This window comes from Leopardus geoffroyi, chromosome A1 (genome assembly GCF_018350155.1).
Source record: "Leopardus geoffroyi isolate Oge1 chromosome A1, O.geoffroyi_Oge1_pat1.0, whole genome shotgun sequence".
NCBI lineage: Eukaryota > Metazoa > Chordata > Mammalia > Carnivora > Felidae > Leopardus > Leopardus geoffroyi.
The window spans coordinates 25,901,106-25,924,888 of NC_059326.1; the positions used below are offsets into that span (position 1 = coordinate 25,901,106).

Genomic DNA, 23,783 nt, shown 5'->3' on the forward strand with positions numbered 1-23,783 from the left:
GTCAGCACAGAATCCGATGCAGGGCTCGAACCCATGAACCTCAAAATCGTGACCTGAGCTGAAGTCAGACGTTTAACCAGCTGAGCCACCCAGGTGCCCCAAAATGCTGTTTTACCATGAGTATTGATTAGACCATTTTGACATATGCTGTGCCCTTAATTAGATTACCAATTTGATCTACTCGCGGTTTATATTCTACTCAGATTTAGCAATTTTTTTTATAATGCTTGTTTTTCCTAATATATTTCCTATAGAAAACAAAACAGAATTATCCTTTCATTAGAAACGTATTCAGAAGTTTTCCCCACATACAGGGATTATGTGAGAAAGTACATACTACTGAGAGGATAGTTATATTTTCATCATTGAGTAAACATTTTTTATCAAAAATCTAATGCTTGTTTTTGTTTGCAGAAAAGAAAGGAACCAGTTTTTCACTGTTTTTGTGATACCTGTGATCGTGGTTTTAAAAATCAAGAGAAGTATGATAAACACATGTCTGAACATACAAAAGTAGGTTTTTCTTGGTTGCCCTGAAGTGTCTTTAACACAATGAGTCTATTTGGTAGAAATTCTGAGCCTTTTTTCCTTAAAAGTTTATAGTTTTCATAGAAATGTCATTTGATGTCTTGACACATTGAGATAGGGACGTTTTCATAGAAATGTCATTTGATGTCTTGACACATTGAGATAGGGACCCTGGGAGTTGGAGGGTGGGGAGCCTACCGCTTCAGGAAGAGGCAAGATGGCAGTAAAGAAAGGAGGTCTGACAACTGTGAGTGCTCACCTCCTCTGCTTGGTAAGAGTGCTGGGCCTCACCCCAGTTGCTCTTTGTACCTTTGTGTGTTTTTTCCCCTTTAAGGCTGCCCTTGACCATTTAATCACACTGTGTAATTTGCCATGGCCCATCACTCTCTAAGGTTGGTCTGGACCTTATTAAGTACTTTAAAAAAAATGCTCTTAATTTGGAAAGGTTCTTTTTCAGTTTATAGGAATGCCTCTTCAACTTTAGGAGTTAAGAAAATTTTATAACATTGCCGATGTCATGTATATACTAAGTAGAGAAGTAAATGATGTGTGTTACTGTACTATATGCTTTGAGAATGTCATTCCTTTTTAAATACAACCTGGTTTGGAGTGCTCTTTATTTTGCTATTGACATAGTTTGGGATGCTGTCTATCCCACATAGATGGGATGACTACGTAGTTCAGTGAGATTATGTTTGAATATGCAGTAGTAGGGTAAAATTAACGTAGAAAACATTGAATAGTCTTTTTCTTTAAACTCTTGCAGTGTCCTGAGGTAGATTGTTCTTTTAGTGCACATGAGAAGATTGTCCAGTTCCATTGGAGAAATGTAAGTTCTTGTGTGAATTTTTGTTTTGTTTTTTTAATTCACGTTCTTTTTAATTCATTGATTTGTTATCTTCACAGCTCTTCATTTACATGCCTAGTAATAAGTAACATGGAGTACTTTGTATTATTCAGTTTTATCTTCACAGACCACTATGTGAAATAGATAAATATTGGCCAGAATTAACATTTAAGAAAAAAAAAAAAAGATTTACCGAGCGCTTTAGAATGATTCCTGCACTTGAGTTTCTTGACCACAAATTCTTTGCTTGCTTTATTACGCCATGCTGCTTCAAATCGTTCTGTGTATTCATTATTTCTTTAGCTACCTCAGTCAATTTTGGGTGATGGGTCATTCATTTGGGTACATGATGTTAGTTGAGATATGGGTGACATACCTACTTTGTAACCAAAAGTGCATTACTCCTTTTTTCCTTATCAATTGCACTAATCTGAACACATGAGAAATTATCCCTTTTTCTTTAAAGGGAAAGTCACAATATGGATGGATAAAACCTGCTTACTTAGTTTTAAATTTGTCTCTGCTAGTAAATTTAATGTTGAATACAGAGTCTCCATTATCCCCCATAATTGAAATTTAGTCAGAAACATACGATATGAGGAGGCCTGGCTGGCTCAGTCAGTAGAGTGTGCGACTCTTGATCTCAGAGTTGTGAGTTCAAGCCCCACGTGGGCGTGGAGCCTGCTTAAAGATAAAAAAAGATTAAAAAAAACCCAAAACCCAAACATGTACAATATGCTTCCTGATGTTCATCAGGCTTTTTCTCCCTAGATGCATGCTCCTGGCATGAAGAAGATCAAGTTAGACACTCCAGAGGAGATTGCAAGATGGAGGGAAGAAAGAAGGAAGTGAGTCAAGAGTTCAGAACTAGTGATGTAATTTTTTCTTCTGTGTCAAGGCTGAGTACTTCCAAATAATGGCCATTCTGGCTCTAATGAGTAATTTGAAAAAGGAGATTTGGTGTTTTTTAACATTGCAAATATTCATCTGAAAATGACTAGTACTGACTAATTTTGCTGTTCTTCCGAGTTGGTATACAGTGACTTTGAGATTGTTACTTGATGTTTCAAATATAAGCATTACAATTTTATTAGGGTAGTTTTGATTCATTGAATTCCCTTATGATGTTGGTGCTAGGGGATAGGACAGTAAGCTATATTATATGAGGCTACTATTGAATAAGTTTTTAGAAAACCTAATAGGAGTTCTTTGTAAATGACTGGTTACATAATGGGACTGTAGTCTACTCTTTGAGGGGAGCTACTATATGCCCCCTGTGTCAGAAGTTCAATGTCGAGGCAGTAATGAGTGGGTACTCTTACTAAAAAAATATATAATGCTTTGCTGTGTTTTTCCTTTGATTTTTTTTTTTTTCCCAGCAAAAATTTGTTGACTGACTGCAGCATGCTAGGTAGAGGGAGTACAACAATGATACACGGGTTTATCCTTAATTATAAAAGGCCAGGAATTCTTTCCTTTAAGTAATGTCTAAGAAATTTGGCCATGTGACTTAGGGCTTTATGCTTATTAAGGAAGAACATTTACTAGATGTCTAGCTAGGATATTCTATGAAAAACCCCAGTGGGACACTGTTTTATTGTCTTCTCAGAAAGGACTATAATATCATCCTGAAGCTGAAGCTAAGGCAGAACTCTTAGAATGTTCAGACGCATTTTTAAGTCAACCAGTGTTTTTCTGGCATTAAAAAAAGAAGAGAGCCTGAGATGAAAAGGGGGATAGTTCTCTTCTAAGGTCAAGAAAGATACTTGAAACTTTTGACTGGTGGGTCAAATTTTTACTTTGTTCAGCTTAATTTAAGGTTTTAGTTTATTTTTAAATTCAACACTTTTATGTGTAATGAATTATTTGAGACGGTGTACTTTATGAAAAAAAGAATGTTAGTCAAATTATAGGTATTTGTTATCCTCACTACCATCATCCTTAAAGTCTTGGATATATGAGTGAGATAAGCTTGATCAGATGCCCAGCAAACAATAAAACATGACATGGCATGTTTTATTATTTTGTTAATACCTGCCTTGAGTACGGTGTGAGGTTGAGTAGATGTCCCAGTGAAACACACCCCAGAGTTATCTTACGCTTTATATAGCACTCACTGTCGCGCTTTTAAACTTCTTAAAATACATGTTTTTGGTTTTTTTTTTTATTATTTGAGCATAGTTAACATACAATGTTATATTAGTTTCAGGTGTACAAAGTAGTGATTAAACAGGTTTATATGTTTTGCTCACCAGAGTGTAGCTGCCACCTGTCACCATGCAATGCCGTTACAGTGCCATTGGCTGTATTCCTGTGCTGTACCTTTTAGCCCTGTGACTTAGTCATTGCATACTTGGAAGCCTGCATCTCCCACTCCCCTTCACTCATTTTACCCATCCCTCCACCCACCTCCCCTCTGGCAACCATCAGTTTGTTATCTGTATGTGTATAGGGAACTTTTTGTTTATTATTTAATTTGCTTAATTTTTCAGATTCCACATATAAGTGAGATCATATGGTATTTGTCTTTCTCTTTCTGACTTACTTCACTTGCCATAATCCCCTTCAGGTCTTAAGTTTTTAGTTTAAATCCACTTACCTGTAGTATTGTGCCAGACGTTATACTATTAGGTGAAAAAGTTAGTTACTGCCCGTTAAAGCTTCGGAGGTAATTCTGAGGGAAGCCCGCATAAACATAAAGATTTAGAGCCAACTGAGAGCAAATAGAATTTAGTAGATGTGTGTAGTTGTGTCGGTTATTAATACAGTGTGCAGAGATGCAGAGGGTGAAGGGATAATCAGAAGAATTGAATCTTTAAGCAAGTAGAGTGTAGCCATGGGTTAATACATGCCTTGGGTACGGTGTGAGGTTGTGACTAAATGTTCCAATGAAATACACCCCAGAGTTATCTTATGCTCTCTACAGCGCTCACTGTCTCACTTTTAAACTTCAGCATGGACTTGGTGGATTTAATAGAATTTCAGTCTCATCTTTGGCTCACAAACGAAGGAGTTTAGGCCTCTCGGAGACAGTATACTAGAATGCCTTTTTCTCTTTATCTCCTGAGCAGAATCTTACTATCTTGAAAGACTGTCTTAAATGTCACTTGGTTTGTCACTCTTTCTCAATCTTCATTTCCTTTATCTCGGTGCTGCCAGAGTGCTAGTCTGTAACAAGTTAAGGAACTTGTACCAGAATGTGAATTTATTCATTACTTTTATTATTCAGAAAATCTTGCTAGGGAAAAGATGGCAGCTGATCTAAACATTTTGCTGAGGGACAGAGTTGACGTATACTCTGGCATCAGTGTGTGGACTGGCTGCCAGTCCATGGCCTGCCCTAACGTAAAGCACTATTTGCTACCTCGTTTGTGAATACGTAGCTTAGTAATACGACCACAGTAGCGCGTGTTGCCTTCTGTTATAGTTGGCCCTAGTCTTGGACGTCTTTGATTCTGCTGCACTTCGCACTGTGCCTGGAGCTTAGTATGTGGAGGATAAATGCTTGTTGATCGAATTTCTTTTTGTTGTTGTTGTTGTTGATTGAATTCGTGTTAAGTGGTACAGAGTAGGAAGACCCAGTCTTGGCATGAGGGAGCCAGTTGCATTGTCAAAGTAGTCAGGACCATGATGTAGTTTGAGTTGGTGAAGAATTTTGAAGCATTTTATCAAGTATATGGTTTTTTTGTTGTTTTTTGTTTGTTTGTTTTGTTTTGCTTCTTCGTTTTAATCACCTGGTTTAATGTTTTTCTGATTATTTTACACAGAGGAATAGTAAAACAAGAGGAGTTAACTCCGCTTTCTGTCTGATATTTAGTTTTTCAGGAGCTGATGCTACCAGTGTTGAAGATTATATCCTGCTAGATGGGGTGGAAATGGCCTGACTGCTAAAACACTAACATAGTCCCCTTACTACTTAGCCCTGACTTTGATCATTTGCAAGTTAGTGTAGCTCAGTGGTGCCAGCCCCTTTCATAAATGTTTAATTCTTTTGAGGAGAGTAACAATGAATCTCTCAAGTTTTGAGTTCACTTAAGTCAGTAGGAAAAGTCTGATGAGTTTCTGATTTGTCAGCTTTGGTTCTCTTATCTGTAGTCAGTGTATAAACGGAGTCATTATATGAACTTTGGGAATATTAGACCACTATTATATTAATGGTCACCACCTCCGTTGACTCTCTGCTACAAGTCTAGCTATTTTACTCTCTCACAATCCTTCCTTCCTTCTCAGCCTGTAAGAGAAGGACCTCAATCTAGTCTGGAGGAGTGCAGTGTTCCTTGACAAAGGGAAGTTGAGCTAAACTCAGATCTAACTAGGAAAAGATGAGGGGAGGCAGAGAGTAGTTTCCAGATGGACTGGCATATTCAAGGGACTTGACTATAGGTAAGAGATGATAGAAGCTCTTAAAAGATGGCAGTGTTACAGACAGAACTAGGTGGGTACAGAACATTTAGGAGATAAATGGGCACTATTTGGTGATAGAATGTGAGGTAGAGGAGGAAACAGGTTTTGGGGAGACAAGACAGGAACTTGGTGAATCTGAGAGGCGAATCCTGGAAGAGGGTGTGGAGATACTGATTTTGGACATTGTTCAGCATGAGGAGATTCTGAGATACTTACTTGAAGATGTTGCATAGATATTGGGACTTGGACTGGACTGGGCTGGAGATAGATATTTTTAAATCATGAAATTACAAATGTAAAGACATTCTCCACAGAGAGGACAGAGAGGACAGAGTGAAAGGAGAAGGCAGCCTAACAGGATAAAAACCAACAAGACTGCTGAGTTGAGAGCCAGAGAGGTAGAAGAGAGCTAAGAACATGACATGTCACAGAAGCCAGTGGACAAGAGAATTTTAAGAAGGAAGATGTGGTTAGTAGTAACAGTGTAGTTTGCTGTGGAAAGGTCAGATAAAGCAAGAACAAAAAGTGAGTATTTGATTTTGTGACATGTAGGGCCTCCTTGATGTGGACACAGGTGATTGATTGCTCCTTCGCTCTCCTTTTGAGTTTCCTGCCATCTGTCTACACAGATCTCTGCAGTTCTGACACCCTCCCCAGTGATTCCTAACAAGATGGTTGCAGCTGCCTTTGCCACCTGCCCTTGACATATTTGATGCTCCAACAGAAGTGTGTGTACTTTGAATTCCCCTGACTTGAGACTCAGATTGTAATAGTTCATTCAGTACCTTTTCATATTCGGATTTCCAGTGTCCTTCACCTCTGTGCATGCAATTTTAGCCTCTTTTGTGGTCATTCTCTGGACTTTTTGTCCTGAAAATCTTAAAGTTGGGCATACTCCTCTTTTCTAATTTTTTTAAAGTTTTTTTTTTTTTTTTTTTTTTTTTTTTTTTTAAGTAATCTCTACACCCAATGTAGGGCTTGAACTCACAACCCCAAATCAGGAGTCACATGCTGTACTGACTGAGCCAGCCAGGCTCCCCTGGGCATACTCCTCTTTGATCATAACCTCCATTCTATCCAGCTCTGTTACCTCTGCCTGGTCTGGGACTAGTTGAGACCTCCCATCCCTTACCCCTTTTACTTTCTTCTTCCATCATCCTCTCTGTCTTCCCTTCGCTTCAGCTCCTCTGGTTAATATCTCAGCTCCTTATTCCTTCATCCTTCGTTGTAGCCACCTGGCAAAAATGTCAGCTCTGGCTCAGGTGCTGAGCACTGTTCAAGAAAATCACACCGTTGAAGTGTTCTCTGCAAGGAACTGACTTAACTGATGAGAAGGCTGGGTCATTTTCTTAGTATTTGTTCCTTGTTGTGCAAAATTAGATGTTCAATAGGCATACATTTCTTGGTTATATAGGTGACTATGTAGAATAAAATTTCAATAAATTTGTTAAACTGATTTTATTTAGTTTAGCCAACAAAGATGCCAGTAAAAACAGCTCCTTAAAAGTGGCAGTCAGGATTCTGTAATGTGGGCTTAACATGCATTTTCTGATTATTTCCACATTTCTTGCTCCTAGGAGCTCTTTGTCCTGGCAAGACCTGTTACTAAGCATCTCCCAAACAGGTTTTCTGGCCTTTCAGCTTCAGTTTTGCTCATGCGGTTACTTCTAGAAAAATCTTACCTACTCTATCTTTGAGTTTTGCCCTTAGGCCAGCTAAATCCTGCCTCTTGAGGGCTTTTTTTCCCCCCCATCTGGCTAGAGGACTATCTTGTCCTTTTCTGTCTGCCACTTTAATACAGATGTCCCTTATGATCCTATTAATGAACTTCTTTGCATATGTGTCTTTAAAAAAAAAAAAAACTAAATTATAGTCTTTAGAAATATAAATATGTGGCTGTTTTACCTCCTGGTGCCATAGATCTAAGGGATGTTTGTAAATGTTGGTATATGTTTATGGGACTGGAAAATGTTTTTATTATGGGTGTAATTCTCTTATGGTATATCCAAGTAAGTGTTTGTAGAAATTTTGCTGAGATTCATATATATTTTTTTTTTTTTTATAATTTTTTTTCAACGTTTATTTATTTTTGGGACAGAGAGAGACAGAGCATGAATGGGGGAGGGGCAGAGAGAGAGGGAGACACAGAATCAGAAACAGGCTCCAGGCTCTGAGCCATCAGCCCAGAGCCTGACGCGGGGCTCGAACTCCTGGAACCGCGAGATCGTGACCTGGCTGAAGTCGGACGCTTAACCGACTGCGCCACCCAGGCGCCCCTGAGATTCATATTTTTAATTCCTGTTTTAAACCATACCTTTGTCGTTTTTATTTGTTTATTTTTTTACCTTTGTCGTTTTTAAAGAAATTGGGCAGAAATGTGTTGATCTGATTAATAATTGTGGTTGGAAGCCAGTAATAATAGCTAATAGTACTTAAACTGCTGTGGTTTTGAACATTAAATTCTCACCACATAGGACAGACCATCACTAGACCAGCCAAATTGATGTGTGTCTGAATGCATTTCTTTTCTAAAGTAGCTTTCCCCACATGCATATGAACTCTGCCCCCTTGTGGTTTTGTGTGAAAAATGCTTTAGCCTTTGAAGATGAAAACCAGCTTAGGTAGCCTGTGTAAAATCCCTAGTAGAAGGCTAGTTTGACTTTCTAATGGTAGCAAGAAATCCTAGTACCCTTTGAATTTATGTTAACGTATGTTTGACTAACTTCTTGACAATCGGTTAGCTTAAAAATTAGAAACATTCAGTATTTCAAAAGGCAAACATTGTATGTGGCTGAGGTCACCAAAAACTTAAAGCAGTAGACACTTGCCTTTCAGACTCTTAACCTAATATGAGCTCTAGGATAAATATATGTGAGGTGACCATGAGACCACAGGCAACTAAAGGCTAAATTTTAGCCATGTAGGGATAATAATGACTGGTTAAGGTGTACTTGGAATCTTTGGAAGGCAGGCAGGGTTACTAATTTGTTTTACAAAACTTCTTATAGGAGGTATAGTGCCCGCTCACCTCTCCTCCCCATTGATTTTAAGGTATGTTGTCTACACAGTGAAATTCATCCTTTTTAATGCATAGTTCTGACAGATGTATACAGTCGTGTGATCACCACCACAGTCAAGGTATAGAACTATTCCATTATCCCCCCACATCCCCTCATGTCCGATGTGGTCAACTTCTAGCCCAGCTCTAGCCCCTGACAACCACTGATACGTTCCCCGTTGATGTGTTTGTGCCTTTGCAGAATATCATGTCGATGGAATCATACGGTGTGTGACTTTTTGAGTCTGACTCTTGCTTATTAGCACAGTGCCTTTGAGATTCATTTATATTGTTGTATGTGGTAGTGGTTCGTCCCTTTCTGTTGCTGTGCTGTTCCACCGTATGGATGTACCACAGTTTGTTCATTTACTTCTCAGCTGAGGGACATTGGGATGTTACCAGTATTTGGCAATTATGAGTAAAGCTTTTGTAAACTTTGATGTACAGGTCTTTGTTTTGTTTAGACTTTTTTTTTTTTTTTTTTTTTGACTCGGGTAAATACTTGAGAGTGGGATTGATTTGTCATAGGATAAGCATATGTATAACTTTATAAGAAGCGTATGTTTAACTTTATAAGGAACTGCTTTTAGGAGGCAAGTTTTTAAATCCAGATATGCCTAGTTGGGCATGGACAGCATTCGGATCAAAGAGGATGGCTAGGATGCACTGGTGATTACATCAGTTAGGATCCTGTTTCAGTAAATGGATCAGCAACCTTACTATCTTAGCTTAGCACAAAGAGGTCTATTTTTCCCAAGTGGAAAAAAAAGTCTGGGGCTACTGCTGCTTAGCAGCACCATCAGGCACATTTTCTTGCTTGTTGCCCCTTAGTAGGTGGCTTTCTTCATGTCTGCTAGAAGGTTCCTGCATATCCAAATATTAAGCCCTCATTCTAGGCAAGACAAGAAAAAGGCAAAAGACACACAAAGCTGAGTTTGCCTCTTTTCGTTGGCAGAACAGTAGCTCTGTTTTTAGACCCGACCAAGAGACTCCCACGTAGCACTCATTGGCTATAAGTGGGTTGCTTGACCACTTTTAGTGGCGACAGAGTTGGTGGAGCATCCCCAAATGAAATTGTTAAGGAAGAGGGGAGAACAGGCAGTTTGTAGTGTTTGCCTCGGTGCTTGGTGGCCAAGTTTAAAGCTCCTTGAATTTCAAAACTCTTTTTTTTTTTTTTTAATTTCAAACCTCTTAAGTGGTATTTGGAAGCAGCTCTGTCCTGAATAAAGGATGGACTTGAACAAGTGTTTAATATGCTTATTGGTGGTGATTTTTATGTAAGATAGGTGGGGGCAGAGGGGACAGAGTATAGTTCTAGTTTTTAGAATGTAGGCTGAAAGTGTCCCATGACAGTGGACAGAAATGCCTTGGGAAAGGAATGGGTAAACCTGTGGAGTGAATAAATGACGTTACAGATTTGTGAAATTTAGAGATGTTGAAAGAGAATGAGGATATTGGGTGAGGATGACAACTTGGGATGAAGTTTATACCTGTGATGTTGCCTTATTAATAAAGTGCTCTGTGGGGCGCCTGGGTGTCTCAGTCGGTTAAGCATCCGACTTCGGCTCAGGTCATGATCTCACAGTCTGTGGGTTCGAGCCCCGCATCGGGCTCTGTGCTGACAGCTCAGAGCCGGGAGCCTGCTTCGGATTCTGTGTCTCCCTCTCTCTCTGCCCCTCCCCTGCTCATGCTCTGTCTCTCTCTGTCGCAAAAATAAATAAAAACATTAAAAATAATAATAATAAAGTGCTCTGAGATGATCCCTTCGCACTTGCTGATTCATCTGAGGTTATTCCATATCTTGTTCCTCAAGTTCTTTCTCTGAAAATATTCATACATTGTTTCTCTAAGTGTACTTTATTAATAAAAAGCATGGGAAACATTTCTTTTTTGGTACATTTGATAGATCTCTTAAGAATATGTGAATATTCTTTCCACTAGCAGTTTTTAAAAAAAACAATTATAAAAATATATTTACGTTTTAAAATTCTATCATTCTCTATTAAAAAATGTTATTTGAAGGCCTAAAAAGAATAAATTTCACATCAATGTGGCAGAATAATCCTTATGTCTTGAATTTTATCTTTTGAGTGCTACCTTCTCTCTGAGGAAGGCATTGTATTCTTTGACATACAGGGAAGGCAAAGCCTTTATTTATTGCTATGTTAAAAAACGTTGTGGGGCGCCTGGGTGGCGCAGTCGGTTAAGCGTCCGACTTCAGCCAGGTCACGATCTCGCGGTCCGGGAGTTCGAGCCCTGCGTCGGGCTCTGGGCTGATGGCTCAGAGCCTGGAGCCTGTTTCCGATTCTGTGTCTCCCTCTGTCTCTGCCCCTCCCCCGTTCATGCTCTGTCTCTCTCTGTCCCAAAAATAAATAAACATTGAAAAAAAAAATTAAAAAAAAAAAAAAAAAACGTTGTAAAAGATTTTCGTACAGTAAGAATTTTAGAGTTGGAAGAAAATGCTAAAGATTTGGTTTATCTTTAAAGGAGGTACATCTTTACGTTTATTCCTTTATCCAGCCAAACTTGGAGATGCCCACTGTGTTTAAAAACTTTAAGGCTTTCTGGGGTGCGTGGGTGGCTCAGTCGGTGGAGTGTCAAATTCTTGATTTCAGCTCGGGTCATGATCTCCCGGTTCATGGGATCGAGTCCCACGTTAGGCTCTGTGCTGACAGCGTGGAGCCTGCCTGGGATGCTCTCTCTCCTTATCTCTCTGCCCCTCCCCTGCTTGCACACGCATGCTGCACACTCTCTCTCTCAAAATAAAAAACCAAAAAACAACTTTAAGGCTTTCTGCTAATAGTCTGCAACCCCCCCTGCCAGAAGCAATTCTTTCTTAATTCCTGACCTTTGAGGTATAAATGCTGTGATTTGGCACTCTAGAACACAGACTCTATCTGGAAACAGTGGTGGAAGTTTGCTAGAAACGTTGAAACATATTTCACAGTAGACAGGGAGTCCACTAGGTGGAGTAGTTATGTGATATATGTTTCACTAGTTACTCTGGTGCTGAGGAAATTCTTTTAAGTTGTAACCCCAGTTCTTTCAGAATTCCAACAGAGGGGATCTGCTTCTAAAACATGCTACCTCTTTTTGAAGTCCAGAAAGACTTTGAAATAAAAATATGGTAGTATGGCTTGTGTGGAAGCAGTTGTGGGTCAGTGCCAGTAAAGAAGGATTGTGTTTATATAGAGAATAAGCTTAGGGGAAAAGTCAACAAATGGGTGGTGATTTGAGAAGGAAAGAGTCAGAGTATGACCAGAATGATGTGTGCCGAGATCACGGTTGGCATAGTTTTGACCATTTATCGACCTCAGTGCTTAAGGATCATCACTGCAGGCTAAAGGCTGAGGCAAGGGGAAGACAAAGAGTAGGGAAGACAGGAAAGAAGGAGGAGAAGGAAAAAGGGCATATGGCTTTTTAAATCAAAGCTCCAAACTCTTCCTTATTCTTGTGTTTCAGTATTAATGTTGCTCTATATGTAACAAGGTCTTGTGTTTCTGGTTTTCCTTTTTTTTTGGATAACTTGCTTTCTAGTGCCCTTGCTTTTCCTAGTTTTTAGTCTTTGGGAATGTGTAAATAGGAATGGCATAAATTTGGAAGAGGGTTTTATTAATTTAAGCACTGAAAAATGGAATCTTACAGCTTTTCAAGGGATATTAAAAACAGCCGTTACCTTTAGGAAAGTGTTACTTTAGTATCGGCTAGAAACAAAGTGAGCTGTTTTAAAAGACTTCCACCATCGGAGTTTGCACAACCTCCTTGATGTCTTAAGGAATTCTTTCTTAGATCTCACCTAAAATCCCCTTGCTATCACATTTACATTCTTTACCTTTGGGAAGCACGTAGGTAGCCTCTGTTTGCTTGTTCGTGGCCCACTGTAGCACCAAGTCTTTAGTGCTTGGCGTATGGCTCAACATGGTCAGGGTCTGCAGTACTCAGAAGAAAAGTGTTGAAGAAACATTCATAGTAAGAAGAAGTGAATTTCGGAGATGTGAAGGGTGTTGAGTGGCTGTGAGTCACTTGCCTAGACACTGTGGGGCCTGTGAACGTCATCACCGTTTTTCTCACCATTTCCGCGTCTGCGTATTTCTGTCTTCAGATTGGGACCAGCTGGCTGCCATCCTTTCTGTAAGAGCGTTTATTGTCATTTCTCTTCCTCTTTTAAAGGCTGCAAATAGTTCCAGTTCCTTTCATCTTTCTTCAGAGGTTTTCTTTTTCATCTTGTTAATCATCTTTGAATCTCTTCTGAATCCCTTCCAAGTTTTATTTTTCCTCAACATTCCTTTTCAGTGTAGGGGCACAAAACTGAACACAGTGCCCTGAGAGTTTCTGACCACTTTTGAATATCATGAGAGGAAGATTTCACACTTGTACATATGCCAGACTCCATTTCACATAACCTTAGATTATGTTTGCTTTCCAAAAGTCCAGTCATATGGTGCTGACTGGCTGTCAGATTTTTGTCTCCTATGACCTTGATCTTCTCCTCTTATGTTTATTTATAGCTTGTACATTCATCATCTTTTATTTATGGAGTTTACTTTCCTTGGCTGAATAGATTGCTTTGCACGGTCCTCATTGAAATTCATTGCCTTTTTTCTGATTATTTCACCACTTACTCAATGTCATTTCCATTCTTATCTTCCAGTGTGGCCAACCCAAAGGCTTCATATTGTCTGTGCCATTCAAATCAGTGATGCAGGTGTTAAAAAACAAAACAAAAAACAAAAAAAAAAAAAAAAGGGAAGTTGGGGGTGGAAACAATGTCCTAGAAACAATGGCAGAACACAATTTGTTGATATTTCTTAAAATATTTACTCTTATGACCAGCCAAGCTGAGTGGTAGAGAGCTGTGTTCCCCCTCTGTCTGTGCTTTTTTTATACTCCTAAGATCTGTTCCCCTCACCACCAGAGTTTGCATCTCCACACGACTGTGTCAAGGAACAAAGAAAGCTTTGTCAGAGCAATTCATCTTGCACATTGCTGTCAGATTTAATCTTAATCCCTGCCTTACACATAGCTCTCCCTGTTCATAACTTTCCGTGGCTCCCTATTGTCACTGAAATAAATATAAACTTTCTAGTCTGGTTTCAAGGCACATTTAATGGCCTCAGCCTCCCTTTCTGTCTGATTGCTTGTAACTGTTTCGTACAAAATGAACCACTTGCCATTCCCTGGATATCTTGCACACCTTCTGAGGCTTTGGTTTGTTTGTATTGTTTATTCTGCTTAGAACACTGAAGCTTTTCCATCTGATTTCTGTTTATTAACACCATGTAAGACTAATTTCTTTCATCTTTCTTCTGGATTTCTCCTGCTGGATATGATCATTTCCTCCCGCGCAGTCTTTGTACCTCTTTGGGGTACTTTTATTATATTTTGCCCTTTGTAATAGCTATTTGTGTGCTTTTCCTATCTTTTTTTGAGAACTGTTTCTTCCTCATTTTGGTAACTTTGGGTGTACCTAGTATGTATTTGCATAAGTAATTGCATAGACTTACATTTTTTATTTATTTTATTTTATTTATTTATTTTTTCAACGTTTATTTTTATTTTTGGGACAGAGAGAGACAGAGCATGAGCGGGGGAGGGGCAGAGAGAGAGGGAGACACAGAATCGGAGACAGGCTCCAGGCTCCGAGCCATCAGCCTGGAGTCCGACGTGGGGCTCGAACTCACGGACCGCGAGATCGTGACCTGGCTGAAGTCGGACGCTTAACCGACTGCGCCACCCAGGCGCCCCTAGACTTACATTTTTTAAATAGTATTTATGGATAAATGGCAAATAAATGAACTATATCAGTTTGAGCACATTTTATGATATATTTAATTCAAATTCTAGTATAAGCTCCTTATCTACTCATTGACTGGTGACAGTTTGTGGACTGACAGCTGGTCTACTTGAGTAGCATTGTCACAGTCTACTTTTTTTCCCTTAAAAAATTCTAGAAAGAATTAAAGGTTTAAAATGATTTATTGTATTAGTTATTAAATGAACAAATTGCTAAATGCAGTAATTGCTTGATTAGATAATTAAATTTGTACTCTAAAAGCCCTTTTATAATTGGTTTTTATTGTTTTCTAGAAACTACCCGACTCTGGCCAATATTGAAAGAAAGAAAAAATTAAAACTTGAAAAGGAAAAGAGAGGAGCAGTTTTGACAACAACACAGTATGGGTAAGTTCCTTAAAATCGCTTGCATTCTCAATGCTTATTTTATTTTATTTTTTTAAATGTTTATTTCTTTATTTTGAGAGAGAGAGCGTGCCTGCATGTGCACAAGCCAGGGAGGGGCAGGGGGAGGAGAGAATCCCAAGCAGACTCCATACTCTCAGTACAGAGCCAGACACGGGTCTTGAACTCACAAACCATGAGGTCATAACCTGTGCCAAAATCAAGAGTCGGGGGCTCAACAGACTGAGCCACCCAGGCACCCGAACTCAGTGCTTATTTTAAACGAGTATGCTGAAAATTAATAAATGAGCATACACCAAAATCTGAAAATTTCTACACTTCTGATTCTGAAATCTTTGCTTTTATAAATTTTTAACTTCAGGATTTCTTTAAATTATATTTTTAAACAGATAATACCCCATATTCACGTGGTTTTCACAAAGACTCGTTAATAAGTATTTTCTGTCTTTGTCTCCTAGCTAAACAGTTGTCCTTCTCAGAGACAACCCATTTTTCCTTCCAGAGATACTTCATATAGCACATAAGATAGTAGTCTTTTTTTTTCTTTCTCCTTTTTTGACACTATTTCTATATCTTGCTTTTTTAGCCAAATGATATATTTGGAGATTGTCCCATATTAATAAATAACAAGCCTCCTCATTCTTCAAGGATGTATAGAACCCTAAGGGTAACCCACAGGGTTTTTTTTTTGTTTTTTTTTTTTTTCTTTTCTAAAACTAATTTCCCGTTGACAGGTACTTAAGTTTTTACCAATCTTTTACGAATAAAAATATGCCATGCTTGGCCTGCACATACATTTTACACATGTACAAATATTTCTAAGGATGGATTCCTAGAAGTGGATTTGCTGAGTCAAAAGATAAAATGTGTATTTGCAGTATTAATGGTTAACTGCCAAATAACTGTCATAGCTTGCTCTCCCACCAGCGGTCTATGAGACGCCCTGTTTTCCCCAGTCCCTCACCTTCATAGAAGTTTGTTCAAAATTGTTTCCATTTTGGGCCCCCTGGGTGGCTCGGTTGGTTGGACGGCTGACTACAGCTCAGGTCATGATCTCGCGGTCCGTGAGTTCGAGCCCCGCGTCGGGCTGTGTGCTAACTGTTTGGAGCCCGGAGCCTGCTTCCGATTCTGTGTCTCCCCCCCTCTCTGCCCCTTCCCTGCTGCTCTCTGTCTCTCTGTCAAAAATAATAAACAAAAAAAAAAAAATTAAAAAAAAAATTCTTTCCATTTTATTTTTTTGCTAAAGTTTATTTTTAGTATAAATAAAATCTGTAAATCTCAGGTGTACAACTCGGATTTATACACATACACACACACACCTATACATCCGTGCAACCTCCACACAGATTAATACACAAAATGTCTTCATCTCATAAATCTCTCTTAAGCTCTCCCTAGTTCGATGCCTCTCCGCAAAGATGACCTCTCTTCTGATTTCTGTCATCACAGATTTATTTTGCCTGCTCTTGGAACCTTATATAAAAATCATATAATATATGTTCTTTGGTGTAAGATTTCTATGGTTCAGAATTATTTTGTGCTATTCATTTTATGTGTAGCTATAAACTGTTCATTCTTGTGTAGAACTCATTTGTAAGAATATCCATTCTACTGTTGGACATTAGGGTTGTTTCCAGTGTGGATTATTGTGAATAAGCTGTTACTAATGAACATCCTTTTTTTTTTTTTAATTTTTAAAGTTTATTTATTTTGAGAGAGAGAAAATCCCAAGCATGCTTTGCACTGTCAGTGCAGAGCCCAACGCAGGGCTCAAAGTCACGAACTGTGAGATTATGACCTGAGTGGAAGTCAGACTTAACCAACTGAACCACCCAGGCACCCCGAACATTCCTTTACATGTCTTTTGGGAACATAAGTACTCATTTTCACTGGTCATATATATGCTGGATCATTGGGCATCTGTATGTTTAGCTTTGATAGGTAAAGCCGAACAGTTTTCCATAATGGTTGTACCAATGTACTCTCGTACTGATTGTGTATCTAATTGCCCTTGTTTCCTGACTAATGCTTATTTACGCCTTTTCCTCATGTCATACCATTTCTCTCTTGACTAATGATGTTGGACACCTTTTTTAAAAGTTAAGAAAAAATTTTTTTAAGTTTATTTATTTTGAGAGGGACAGAGCAAGAGAGAGTGTGTGTGAGTGGGGGAGGGGCAGAGAGAGAGAGAGAGAGACAGAGAGACAGAGAGAATCCCAAGCAGGCTTTCATGCTCTTAGCATGGAGCCTGACGTGGGCTCAATCCAGTGAACCATGAGATCATGACCTGAGTCGAAATCAAGTCAGATGCCCAACCAACTGAGCCACCCATGTTGCCCCTATTTTTATTTTTATTTTATTTTACTTTTTATTTTTAAAAAAAGTTGATTTATTTTGAGAGAGTGTGAGTAGGGGAGGGGCGGAGAGGGGTTGGAGAGGGAATCCCAAGCAGACTCCATGCTGGGTGTGCAGAGACCACCACGGGGCTTGAACTCACAAACCGTGAGTGAGCCAGAATCAAGAGTCTGGACGCTTAACTGACTGAGCCACTCAGGCACCCCCCCCCCCCCCACCATTTTTATTTTAGGTAGAGAGAGCGAGAGCAAGAGTGCGTGAGCAGGGAAGAGGGGTGGGGCGGAGAGAGAGAATCTCAAGCAGACTCCATGCTCAGTGCAGAGCCTGACGCAGGGCTCAGTTCCATAACCCTAGGATCATGACCTGAGCCCAGATCAAAAGTTGGACGTTCAACTGGCCAAACCACCCAGGTGCCGCTGATGTTGGACACCTTTTTATTTGCTTATCAGCCATTTTGCTATTTTCTTGTGAAGTGCCAGTTCAAGTTTTCGACCAGTTTTTAACTGGGTTGCTTTTCTTGATTTGTAGGAGTTATTTACTTAGATACAAATCCTATTTTGAGTAGAGTGTATATATGCAAATATACCCTCACAACTTGTGACTTGCCTTTTTACTCTCTTAATGAGTGTCCTTTTTTCCCCCCAATAAAATAGCAAGTATTAATTGCTCAGACATCTGGAGTCAGTTGGGGTTCAGTTAGATCTTGACAAAGTTCAGTCACGGCTGGGGTTTGGTAGGCTGATGGCTGACCTAGCCTGGCTGATGGCTGGGGTACCTACTTATTTACCATTTCTGGTACTCTTCATTCTTTAATGGTGACCCATCTTTTCGTCTAATAGCATTTTCCTTTTGCTAAAACACTTTCTTTGACATTTCTTACAGTAAAGAACCGCTGGAGGTGACTTCTTTCAGCTTTTGTGTGTCTGAAAAGGTTTTTCTTTGCCTTTCTTTTTGTATCCTTTTTTTTTTTTTTTTTGAGAGAGAGAGAGTATGCAAGTGGGAGAGAGGGGCAGAGGGAGAGAGAGAGAGAATCATAAGTGGAGGCTCCATCCTCAGCGCAGAGCATGATGAAGGGCTCGATCCCACAACCTTGGCTGGGATCGTGACCTGAGCTGAAATCAAGAGTTGGACACTTAACCGACTGAGCCACCCAGGCGCCCTAATTTTTTTTGTTACATGTCCCGTTTTTTGTTGTTGTTTCCTTCTTTGCCTCCTTTTGGAATAATTGAAGAATTTGTTAATATTCTGCTCCCCCTCTATTAGCTTTTTAGTTGTAATTGTTCCTTTATCTCTCCACTTCATGTGCATCTATACTTTAACTTATGTTATACTTTAAGTGTTTCAAAGTGTTGATTAAATAAACCTTTTATTTTATTTATTTATTTATGTTTAATGTTTTATTTACTTTTTGAGAGAGTGCAAGTGGGGGAGGTACAGAGAGAGGGGGACAGAGGATCCCAAGCAGGCTCTGCACTGACAGCAGCGAGCTCGATGGGCTTGAACTCACCAACTGTGAGATCACAACCTGAGCTGAACTCAGATGCTCAACCAACTGAGCCACCCAGGCGCCCCTAAACTTTTCCCTGTAAATGATTGTTAGGCAACTGTGTAAAGGAACTACTCCCTCAAAGGTGGGGCAGTGCAACTTCCAGATACATCACTTTTCAGTGAAGTCTTATTGATCTCATCAACTAAAGGTCATTCCAGGGGCACTTGGCTGGCTCAGTCAGTAGATCATGAGACTCTTGATCTTGGGGTTGTGAGTTCGAACCCCATGTTGGGTATAGAGATTACTGAAAAAAAAATCTTTAAAAAAAAGTCATTCTAATTCATTGCTTATTACTGAATACCTTAAAAATGATCATTTAGAAGTCATCTGTGGTGAGGTGCTGTAGGAGCAGAATACAGGGAAGGCTTCTGTGAATGGGAGCCTATGGAAAGTGGCATCTCTTCATCATCCTCATAGGGACTGTGAGCCAGAGGCAAGACTCTTAACCTGTTTTACCTGTGATGAAACTGTTGAGGCCTGACGTCTGCGGTTGCACATTAGAAATCGGTCCATGGTTTTCTGCAAAATTTGGAGCCTATATGTGATCTTTTGGAATGAGACTTTGTAAGGATTATGGTGACCCTAAAAGAATTAAGAACCTTTGGATTACAGAAATATTAACCGAATATGTTGGCTTAGCAAGTTATTTAGAAAATGTTATGGTAATAACTACCATTTATTAAGGGCTCAGTGTGGCACTTTATATTAATTCTTTGTGTCTATGATTCCCTTTCTACAAACAAGGGATTAAGCAGACTCAGGGATATTAATATTGTCCAAGAGGCACAGCTAGTAAGTGGCAAAATTGGGATTTGAACCCAGATTTCTAGTTTCTATATTCCTAACTGCAGCCTCCATTATTAATGAAAAACAAACAAACAAAAAAAAACAACAAAAAAAGAATTCTGGTAAATGACAAATTAGAAAAAAAAAAATGTATTTTTGTGAAAATTCATCCCCACCAAAGGATACCTTGTATTTTCTATTGAGAATGTGTAACAAACCTTTTTTTGAAATTTTTCCCTATACATACCTTACATTAGAATATGCTTGTATAAGCATTGTTTTTCCTTCTAAGAGGAGTAATTGTAGTCATTGAGAGGGCACTTGATTTGAGATAGCTGTGAAACTGTGCTCAGTTCATGATCTTTAAGCTTATCCTCTTACAAAGTGAAGCGAGTAGTACCTGTCTAGCCAATTTCAAAGAGCTGTCATGAAGATCAAACAAGGCAGCATATTTGTAAGTGCGTCAGAAACTTTAAGACGCCTGTAGAATGAATAGACAAGAGTTAACACACTTTGTAAGTTTAAGAAACACTTTTATGCACAATCAGAATGAAAATTCTGCCAGTTAAATTCACCTCCTGTTGATCATACAACATAGACCCTTTTCAGAGGGGTTAAAATACGGGAGGAAATGTGCATCTTGGAATTCATAAAGTGGTATTTATTGTCGTGTGTTATTTTATTAAAGTTCTGCCATAAAGTTCCCTGTCCTTGGAAGCCATTGAGTTTATTTCTTTTATCTCTTGAATGTAGTAGGCTACAAATGATTGATTTGGTGGCTAGGTTTCTTTTGCATTCAATACTCTCCTTTAAATTTTTCTTGTGGGGAGGGCACCTGGGTGGCTCAGTGTGTTAAGCGTCAGACTCTTGGTTTTGGCTCAGGTCATAATTTCATGGCCCTGAGATTGAGCTCTGCATTGGGCTCCCCACTGGGCAGGAGCCTGCTTGAGATTCTCTCTTTCTCTCTCCCTCTGCCCTTCCCCCACTGGTGCTTTCTTGTGGTCTCTCAAAAAAAATTTTTTTTTTCTTTTTCTTGGGGGGTCAGTGCCTTTTACATTAAGAATTGCATTTTTCTCACTCCAGCAAGATGAAAGGGATGTCCAGACATTCACATATGGCAAAGATCAGAAGTCCTGGCAGGCATCACAAATGGAAAAATGACTGTGTTGGACAGACAGCAGCCACTGGATCTGGTAGTAGCTTGCGTGATTCGAAGCCTGAAGATCCGCCCAAGGCAAATGCAGACCCTCTGGGTGTTTTGGTAAACACGGACTCTGGTAAGCTAAACAGGAAAGCAGCATGTTGATAAGCTTACAGGCCATGGTGCTGAACTTGATTCTTCACAGTGTTACTTGTGGAGAGTTTGATGGCAAATATGTACAAAAGTAGAATGATGCTTTTCTTTTTCTTCGTAATGGGAGTGTCTTGTCAAAACCCTCATTTCAGGTCATCTTTTCTGAATCTTGGGGAGTGGGTGCATGAGGCAGACAGATATGAAAGGAAGGTTGTATTTATTGGATAATTTTCATAGTATGGTGTAATCTTGGGAACTTTCTTAAGATTGTTCTGAATGTGTCAATGCTATAGATTCAAAATCTTCCAGTTATGTGAATTTTCCCCCAGTGAAGTGGGTAATTCCAGCGGAAGCCAGTATTATTTATGCAGCTAAGCATGAACATAATCTCTTTGGGTAAATGATATTATTTCAGTGTATTTGATACTGTTCTTCCTCAGCCCATAGAATATATTTATATTAGCCTTAAATTCCCTTATTCTTGCTTAATAAGTTGAAAAATTAAAGGACCAGAATGCTGCTAACCACATAGAGATACCCTCCAGCCTCTGAGGCTCCATTTTCCCTTCTGAAAAATAAAAATGTAGATGTAAGTGTCTTGAAAAACAAAAATGTAGGTGTGAATACTTCTACCATCTTTCCTTCCAATAACGTATGTATGTTCTCTTCTGCAAAGGAGTATTATTAGCGAGTGGACTGATTTTACATTAGAAGTTTGCTAGCAAGCTCTGTTCCGCTTGGAAGACAATGGCTTCTGTGATAATCACATGGCAAATTATTAAACTTATGGATGGCAAGAGATGGGGTCACTCATTCCGTGACTGAATCAGGATGAAAGGGATCTTGGTATAAGAGAGTATTGGGCTAAGAATAAGATAGAATTTAGTTAGAATGTTAGTAGTTATTTTAACACCAACTAACACTTATTGAGTAAGGTACTTACTGTGCTCTACGTGCTTTGTACGTGTTAACTCTTTTTCTCATCGCAAACCTTTTCAAATGCATAGGTACTGTTGCTACTTCCATTTTAGAACTGAGGGACGCAGGGTAAGGAGTTTACCTTAGTGCAGCTGCTAGCTAATGCCAGAGCCAAAGTTTGAATTTAAGAGTCTGACTCGACCGGACACTATACTTCCTCTAAATGTGAAGTCTGAATTTATCTAAAAAAATATTGTACGAGCCTAGGATAGTTGAGATGTAGGAGAGAGTTTAGAAAAGGCAACTTTTTATCCTTGTTGATAGCAAGGAAAAGGCAGATGACATCTGGGCCAGGGCTGTTTACTCTTGTGCACTGATTTTTTCCCTTCAAAGATATTAGAGCCCACACACACTTCATCAGATTCACAACGTGTGACCTTGATGATAAAAACCATCTGTATTCAAGTATAAACTTTCATGTCATTAAAATACTTGAAACACAAAGACTACTGTTAAAATTAGTAAGTTACTCTTTTGAAAATTATGTAATTCTTCATGCACTTTTCTAAATGAACATTTGAAGGACTTTGTAATGTTGCATAGTCTTCATCCTGTTAGCTTTGGTAGATGGGTAATTCTGTTTTCTTTCTCTTTTTTGAAGTAATCTCTATACACAATCTGGGGTTCAAACTCACAACCCTGAGATCAAGAGTTTCATGCTCTATTGACTGAGCCAGAAAGAACCCCTTCTGTTTTCTCATTTTTAAAGAAGTAGTTTAGTATGTGGTGATCTGGTGAAATACCAACAAAAAGATGATTATATATTTTGCTCTATTAAACCTGTATGTAGGTATTCAGGAGATACTTTAGATGTGAGAACAGTGTAGATATCTTCATCTTCATGGTAGAAAGCATTTAGTCAGATTCCTAGTAGCAGTTAAATGAGGGATCTCAAGTAATTTTTTTGGTTTAAATGTTGAAACCTTTACCTATACTGAGGATGAAAGATAGCAATGTACCTATATTGAGGGTCAAAGATGATTATGTAAGTCTTGAATATAAAACTCTTACAAGTAAGTTTTAAGTTTATGATAATGTTCTTTAAGGAAATTAAAAAAAAAAAAAAAACAATGATCAAATTGGGGTAGCGTTATTTTGTGGGAGAGATTCCATTTAAATTTATGTTATCCTTTACCTAGGATTTCTTCTGGACTTTTATATTTTCCAAAACAATGTTTAGAGCATTGGTTCTTCCAACTTTTCACTCCAGTTGTAGCTACAAAAAGCTATGTGTACCATATTTTCACATGCCCAGATATTGTCAGCATGTCTGCTCTCCAATCTGTCAGTCCTACACTTGTTTGCAGGCAGCTTCCTTCTCCATGGGCCTGAGCCGGCCCACCTTACGATCGGTTGTCGTGCTCATTATCCAGGTTATCGTTGGCAGGGCACCGTTGTAATAATAGGCCCTGTTCATGCTCTCAGGTGGCAGTTTTCATCACTAATTTCACTTTTACAATGAAGATTTCTCAATGCTTTACTTTTTTTTTTTTTCTCCTTTTTTAGGCTCAGAACCTTATGTAGACATCAGCATTCACATCTTAAACAAGAACAGTTTTTAAGGATCTTTATAGACTTTAGATCATGCTTAGAAAACCAGTGTTTTTTGTGATAGTTGGCAGTATGTGAACTCTCATTAATTGCGCAGGTGCTTTAGCTGGGGATTGATACTGTTACACAGGGAAAGCCTATCATTTGGAGTCTCCCAGTTTATCAGTTTTGAATATGGCCTGTTGTTACTAGATGTCCTTAATGGTGCTGTATTTTTTTTTTTTTTTTTAATAGT

General features: G+C 39.0%; 1 protein-coding gene across 1 annotated transcript in view; it reads left to right on the top strand.

The window, feature by feature from the left end:
* NUFIP1 (nuclear FMR1 interacting protein 1) overlaps positions 1 to 23,783 on the top strand; it is a 39,541-nt gene that overhangs the window by 3,962 nt on the left and 11,796 nt on the right. The window contains exons 3-7 of the mRNA XM_045476950.1: positions 415 to 513; positions 1,295 to 1,357; positions 2,147 to 2,223; positions 14,925 to 15,017; positions 20,809 to 21,002. Coding sequence (XP_045332906.1) covers positions 415 to 513; positions 1,295 to 1,357; positions 2,147 to 2,223; positions 14,925 to 15,017; positions 20,809 to 21,002 — 526 coding nt within the window. The remainder of the gene's footprint in view (positions 1 to 414; positions 514 to 1,294; positions 1,358 to 2,146; positions 2,224 to 14,924; positions 15,018 to 20,808; positions 21,003 to 23,783) is intronic.